The sequence below is a fragment of the Zingiber officinale genome, chromosome 3B, assembly GCF_018446385.1.
Source record: "Zingiber officinale cultivar Zhangliang chromosome 3B, Zo_v1.1, whole genome shotgun sequence".
Lineage (NCBI taxonomy): Eukaryota > Viridiplantae > Streptophyta > Magnoliopsida > Zingiberales > Zingiberaceae > Zingiber > Zingiber officinale.
Window position 1 is genome coordinate 10,126,759 of NC_055991.1, and position 7,113 is coordinate 10,133,871.

At 43.1% G+C, this 7,113-nt stretch overlaps 1 protein-coding gene across 2 annotated transcripts; it reads left to right on the forward strand.

Moving 5' to 3' along the window:
- The first annotated feature begins 3,629 nt into the window (after nucleotides 1-3,629).
- LOC122055855 (transcription factor bHLH18-like) lies at nucleotides 3,630-5,408 on the forward strand. Of its 2 annotated transcripts, none has more exons than XM_042617518.1 (4): nucleotides 3,630-4,012; nucleotides 4,100-4,543; nucleotides 4,626-4,997; nucleotides 5,069-5,408. In XM_042617518.1, exons 1-4 carry the CDS (start codon nucleotides 3,977-3,979, stop codon nucleotides 5,141-5,143), a joined length of 927 nt encoding a protein of 308 aa, XP_042473452.1. In that variant the 5' UTR covers nucleotides 3,630-3,976; the 3' UTR covers nucleotides 5,144-5,408. The 2 variants fall into 2 exon arrangements, with proteins under 2 accessions (XP_042473452.1, XP_042473451.1); XM_042617517.1 differs by having other exon boundaries at nucleotides 3,638-4,012; nucleotides 4,091-4,543.
- The last annotated feature ends 1,705 nt before the right edge of the window (nucleotides 5,409-7,113 follow it).

The following is a 7,113-nucleotide window of genomic DNA, read 5'->3' on the forward strand; positions in this document are numbered from 1 at the left end:
GACATTATCTAAAAGATAAGTCAAGGTACCCACCTCCAATAAGAGGATCGTATCTGAAATAGATCCCTCGTCAAGACACTGTCTCAAATCAAAGTCCTGTAATACATGATATACAGATTTAGCTAATTACATATAAATTAATTAGCTAAATCAAATCTTCAACCCTATTTAGGAAAATCATAATCGAACACGACTATTGATTAACCCCCTATTTATCAATCTACACATGATCAACTAATTACAACATTCTATTCCATCCATGATCGACAACAAAGATCAATTAGCTACTCTTACCTCACTTCACAGCTGATGCTAATCCTCAGTCAAGAGGAGTAGTTGCCGGAAAGTGCTAGCCGGATCTTACTGCTGCCACAGATTTGTTGCCGATGGATCGAGGAAGCTAATCTTTGTACCAACAGATTTTCCCCTCCGATAGAAGACACCGCAAGCTACTGTTGAAATCGACAAGGAAGAAATCAATAGTTGTAGTTCAATATCAGGATACAGAATAAGGAAATACCCATCTAGTAGACCAACCACAACCAAACCCAGCGGAACTAGGGCTCGGATCCCCCCTTGGCTGGTTCGCGATTGGCGTCGACAGATGGTGCTAGCAAGCCGTGATTTAGGGCACGACTCGATGACGACGTGAGAGTCAAACATAGCTAGGGCTCAGAGAAATCGGCGTAGTGAAGAGAGGAGAGGTGTTGGCTGCGCCCGGAGGTACCGGCGATGTTGGGTGGTGCCGGCCGATCGGCGGTGACAATAGCCAGTGGCAAGCGGGAGATAGCTAGGGCACGAGGAAGACAGCGCCACGCTAGCGTTGTTCTGAAAGGCGACTCTCGAGCGGTGCTCAGGCCGACGACGGTGGATCGACAGTGGCGCGCAGAGACAGAGGGAGTTGGGCGATGGTGGAGACAGCTAGGGCAGAGGGAAGAGGAGGAAGAGAAGTGTTGGCTTCTCTTGGTCACTATTTTAGGCGCGAGGGGGGGAGGTGAACCGAGGCGAGGCGGTGCCGTCGGTGGAGAAGACGTGGAGACGGTGAGGAATCAGGAGGAGAGGAGTCGGGGAAGGAAGAAAGGAAACGGCTTGAGAACGAAGGAAAAAGAGAAAAGAAACAGAAAAAGAAAAGAAGAAATAAAAAGAAAATCAAACATTTCATCGTTTAAATAGGATAGCCTAAACAGGCTTTATCGTGGCCCAAATATTTATCCCCGTAACCTACACCATACGGTCTCCGAAAAATTCTCAAAATTTTTTTAAAAATTCTGAAAAATTCCCTTATGGTGATTCGCCCATTTTCGGTATTTTACATATATGGCGGGAAGCCCTGTTGAATCCGCGGGACCTGACAGTTGGCCGAAGTTCAATTGGATCTGCGGATCTGATAACTGGCGAGAAGATCTGGTGGATCAAGGTAGAGTCAAACGATTCTGCATGGTAAGTAAGATAAGTCACTAGAGCAGAGTGTTCTAGTGAGGACAAGTTTCAATTAGGGACTTTAGGCGCAAGTCCAATTTAGGCCCATTTTGAAAACCTAAATTGAGACCATGGCTAGATCATGGTCTCAGGAAGATAATATCTAAATAATATTGTCGTTTTATAATTGTACTAAATCTGTTTTGCAAGTTAGATATTTTCTTGTTGAACTAACATGTTTTACAAGAGCAAAAATAATAAGAAACCTCGGGTGAACAGTGCTCGAAGGGCCTCCTATGCTGCTAGAGGCGCCTCAGAAGCTTTGGTCGAAGTTCTCGCGCAAAAGGGCGTGGAAGCTCCTTACATGCAGATGAAAGGGCCTTGAAGCTTGGCGCTGAAGGCGCCTCGGAGAGCTTTGAAGGCGCCTTCGCTCGGATAAGGCAGAGGGCTTCGTCAATGATAAGAGTCAATTTTTTTGGGGATATATTTTGGGGTTGAAGGCACCTCCAAACCTCTTTAAAGAGTTATTCAACCACCTCTTCAAACACACCTCTTCTACAAACTTCTACGCAATCGTGCGGCGTTCCAATTAGTTTGACTTCGTGCTATTGTTCTGCCATGACCCTGCTATGCCCGACTACTATAGTAGGTCGTCACCGACACACGAGGGCTCTCACTTAGACATTTTCAAGTTGGTAACTAGTTTTACATTTGTACTTATTTGCATATTTGCAAAAGGAAAGTGTAGGACTATTATACTTTCCTATTTCATTTCTTTATATTCGATCACTCTTCCGGTGGTTCCGGAAGAATATTCAGTGGATTACCCATAGATAGGTCAGAGTGACCTGGGTTTTGGAGTAGAAGTCGCCGAAGGCTCCGAACCAAGCAAAATCACTTGAGTTCTTGTTTTCTCTATTATCTCTTTTCAACTTTTCCGCTGTGTACTCGTTTTTAAAATAAAAAAAGATAGATTTTTAAAATCACGTGATTCACCCTTCTCTCACGTGTGTAATGATCCTACAAGTGTTTTCTTGCGATACCTGTGGTTGTTTCTAGCCTTCATGCTGCTACTATCTTCCGGCTTGTGAGTAGTGGTTGTGTGTTGGCCTGTGTGCCACTGTTTTAGGTCTACGAGCTATGGTTGTATATCGACCTGCAATTTGCTACTATGTTCTAGCCTTTAAACCACTGTTGTATTTCGGCTTGCGTTATTGTCATGTTCCAACATGCGTTCTGTATTTCGGCTTGTGTGTTGCCGTTGTATTATGGCCTACGTACCGCTGTCGTATTTTGGTTGTGTGTCGCTGTCCAAATCCATGCCGCATCCGACTCCGTGCCATCGTCTCCATATCCATGCCGCATTCGGCTCTGTGTCGTCGCCTCTGGATCCATACAGCATATGACTCCGTGTCGTCATCTCCGGCTCTACGTCATCGTCTTCAGTTCTATGCTGCTTCTAATCCTCTCTTGCAGGCCTGGAATGCTTTACATTTAGTTATTTTTATTACTGTTTATTTTCTTCATTTCTAGCATTGGATGTTGACTTGATCATTGGAGGATTAGACCGGGATAATCCTCATTCTATTTTCTAACAACCTTGCAGACACCATTAATCAAATACTTTCAGACACCTTCGATCTTTCTCTTTTTTAGAGTCTCGTGACTCATTCAACATGAAAGATAATTCATCATCTCCCCTCCTTCTAAATTATGAGACTTAATTCAGATTTCAGCTACATCAGCGATGATTCTTATTAAAAAATTATTCTACACACCTTTACCCTATACACCCTTATCCTATATAATCCTACCTAACTTTCACGGATCCAGATGCCAATCCAAACGTTCAGAGCCTATATATAACCTCCCTAGTCGCTACTACTATTATAGTAACATACACGGACACTGAAATTTGCCTCTGGGACTGGAAGTTGACAATCTGCCATGCCGAGTTAGGGAACACGGAGACGCAGGATTATAACGAGAAGACAAGATGGAGGGCAGGGGTCGAGACGATAAGATGGAGGGCAGGGGTTTGCTCAGTCAATTTCCTCGTGGCCTATTTTGCTTTCAAATGCATGTTTCATTTAACGCGTTCCTCATTGTTTCATGTGGTCAAATACTCTTTGTTCCTCCTCTTTATTCTAACATATATTCTCCCATGTGTAGTTCTGAAATTGATAATAAATGCCTTTCCATTGCGTTTACTAGCTGCAGCAGAGCAAACAGTCTCCAAACAAGGACCATTCATTTTTCTTCAAGAAAATAACTTCTTGGGCCAGCCGTGGCAATAATTAAGAGAGGACGACAGCTAATAATGGAGACAGAAAGAGAGGAGTCCCCATTCTCTATATTAGGGCTCAAAGCCTCCAAACCAACAGTGTTTGACGAAGTAAGGACCCTTTGAATCTGAATCTATAAGGACAGAACGATCACTCTTCTCTTCTTCCACAAAACCGAGGGCGTATCTTCTGCTTCGAGATTGGCTTTTTTTCCCCCTCTTGCTTTCTTTGGAGAAGAAGCATCTGCAGATATTAAGAACTAGTCTCTCGCCATGGAAGCATTAGCATCTTCGTTATATTGCGATATGGTAAGGATTCAAGTCCATTAATTGTTTCGCATTGTGAAATTTGGATGAGTGAAAAAATCATTTGTTTCTTTTTGGTAGGACTTACAGGGAATGGATCACAGCCTGTTTGATCAGTGGGAGCTGACTGCACTCGACCACGAGTTCAATGCAGCGCAGCATCTAGAATCGAGGCCCCAAAAGACGGCCAAAACTAGGAGCTGGAGTTCTTCCACCTCCACCGCCACCACCACCACCAAGTTCAACTCTGCTCCGCTGCCGGATGCAGCAGCGTCAGGCCCGATGATTCTATCGTTCGCCAGCCCGGATTTGACTTTCTACGGCGATCTTGCTCCTGAACTTAAAGAAGAGATGGAGGTGTTGGTTGCGACGGGCGACTTGAAGAGGAGCTTCGACACCATGCTTGGACAAGGACCCAAGAGGGGCAGAACGGCCTCACATAATCAGGAGCATATCTTGGCTGAGAGGAAGCGAAGGGAGAAACTCAGCCAGCGTTTTGTCGCGCTCTCTGCGATTGTTCCAGGCTTAAAGAAGGTAAGGAGACAAAATTGCACAATGTTTTTGTCTTTTCCGAGTTAGCTGATGTCGATGCATCTCCAACTTTCCGATGCAAAAGATGGACAAAGCCTCTGTTCTTGGGGATGCCATCAAGTACCTGAAGCAGCTCCAGGAGAAGGTGCAGTCTCTGGAAGATCAAATCGCAAAAAGGAGCATTGAGTCTGCAGTTTTGGTGAAGAAGTCTCATCTTTGTAATTACGGCGACAGCTCGTCAGGGAACGAGAATTCCAACGAGAGCCATGATGAATCTCTTCCGCAGATCGAAGCCAGGGTTTGTGCGAAATCCATTTTGATCAAGATTCACTGCGAAAACCACAAGGGAGCACTGGTGAGAGCCATTTCGGAGATTGAGAAGCTTCATCTCTCTGTAACCACCACCAGCGTCATGGCTTTCACTAGAGCTTCTCTCGACATCACTGTAATGGCTCAGGCAAGCTTCTCACCTGGTCCTTTTCGCTTTCCCGTGCAATTAACTTGAATTTTCCTGGGGCTGATCAACAGATGGATGAGGAATTTTCCATGACAGTCAAGGATTTGGTGAAGCAATTGAGCTCAGCTTGCAGGCAACTCAAGTGATTGAAGAAGAATGTTCATTACCTTTTTAACTAGGCGACTGTTATCTTCCAATCAAATCATTCGCCACCATTTATCCTCCCTAGTTTTTGCTGGATGATCTTTTTTTATCCTCTCTACTTTTTGCATGGTTAAGCTACTTAATCATGTTCTAGAGGAGAAGAATGCAATTTCCTATCTGCCTTTCTTTGCTACTGTTTTTTAGGACCTCCATTGGGGGTGGGGAGTTGACATGTGAAACTCTTTTCTTAACTTCGCCTTCCTTCAAGCCTTTCTCCGTTCTAAATCAATGACTAGCTCCATGAATGAAGCCAGGAAAAAGAGGTGCTTTTTATTGGACAATCTGTCCGGGATTTTTTTTAAAAAAAATACTAAATTTAAGTTATATAAAATTAATTCTAACTTATATGTTACGATGACATGAGCGAAAAATATTGATCACATATGGCTTGTAAAAAAAAGATGAATTGTCTGGGAAAAAAATAGTCTCTTTCTCGATCTTTCAATTGAGTTCGATAACACAATTAAATTAAATAAAAATAAAGTGCATAAAAATAAACAACTAAAGAAAGAAAGTAAGAAGGTTGAATTTACTTGGTTATAATTTATAGGTGGTTGTTAATCTAAGGCATTGAAAAGCTCTATTAGAAATACTCCTTCGTTAAAGGTAGAGTAGCCTCTTACACACGTTGACAACTCAAGAAAAAGATTAGGAAATATTACTGTAGTTATTGTTCAAGTTGTGGTCTAATTCCTAGCTCCTGAAAAATGTTATCCAAAGTTGGAAGTCGCCTTCAAGGTGGTCCAAGGTGCCTTCAACAAAATAAGTTTGATCATCAAAGATAAAACTTTATCTTTGGTTAACGGTCATCCGAAGACACCTTCAACAAGCTGGAAGGCGCCTTCGGCACTATTCATGGAAGGCGCATTCTCTAAGGCAAATCAACTCCTTAGCTGATCTTCTTTGCGTGGTGATGCTCCAGTTATCTGGAATTAAATTCACCTCAACCCAACTCCGACCTCCTTGAGCAGGCTTCCTTCCCGACTTCTCGTCCCTCGAACGTTGTGCACGTCCTTCTCACCCACTGGTGTGCTCTTTCGCAACACCTTGTCCCTTGGATGCACCGAGTCCATCGACTCTTTTCCTATGCCATTCTTCTCGCTAGTTGCGTTAACTTCTTGTGTTCCTAAGCTCCTACACACTTAGACACAAGGATCAAACACAAACAGGACCTAACTTAACTTAGTTAGCCACATCAAAATTACCACGGAGTGCTTACAGATAAACTCAGGTTACCAGCGAAGCTGGTTTTGCAAAGCTTCCAGTGGTTTGAGTCGTAGAATCAATGCGGTGCGCAGTCAAATCAGGAAAGGAATGTTGGTGCTAGAAGCACTATCTAATCAAACTTATGTTTTGATATTTGATAAATGTTCAAAGTTAAGCTGTGTTGTGATCTAACAAATCTAACTGAGTGTGCAGAAAAGTTTTAAGTGATCTTAGTTAAAGTGAAAGTCCTAGTTAAGACTAAGCAAAGAAGTCCTAGTTAAGACTAAGCAATGAAGTCCTAGTCCGTAGGACTAGGCAAAGTCTTGGCAGGTTAAGGATGTCGGGCAAAATTCTAGAGTCGATGACACTATATGAAAGTCCTGGGGGTCACAAACATCAGGCGGGAAATCCTAGAATCAAGGACACTAGGTGAAAGTCTTGAAGTCTCGGATACTGAGCAAAAGTCCAAATAGTCCGAAAGACCAGTTTGGCAAAAAATAAACTCTCCTAAGAGGAGTAAGTAAGGGTGCGTTCCTCATAGAGGGAACAATAGGTGTCGGTCTGCCCTAGAGTTTCAGCAAAACTCAAAGTCAGAACCGAAAAGTCCGAGACTGTCAAATATTATTTTACTTTACATGTTATCTGTTGGACTAACTCTATTTTATAGAAAGACAAAGGCTAGAAAATGAGTATTCAAGCACCCAAA

Coding starts and splice junctions, on each gene's coding strand:
- LOC122055855 (XM_042617517.1), top strand. CDS start 3,977: ATGGAAGCATTAGCATCTTCGTTATATTGCGATATG. Junction 4,544..4,625: donor TTGTTCCAGGCTTAAAGAAG/GTAAGGAGACAA, acceptor CCGATGCAAAAG/ATGGACAAAGCCTCTGTTCT. Junction 4,998..5,068: donor ACATCACTGTAATGGCTCAG/GCAAGCTTCTCA, acceptor GCTGATCAACAG/ATGGATGAGGAATTTTCCAT.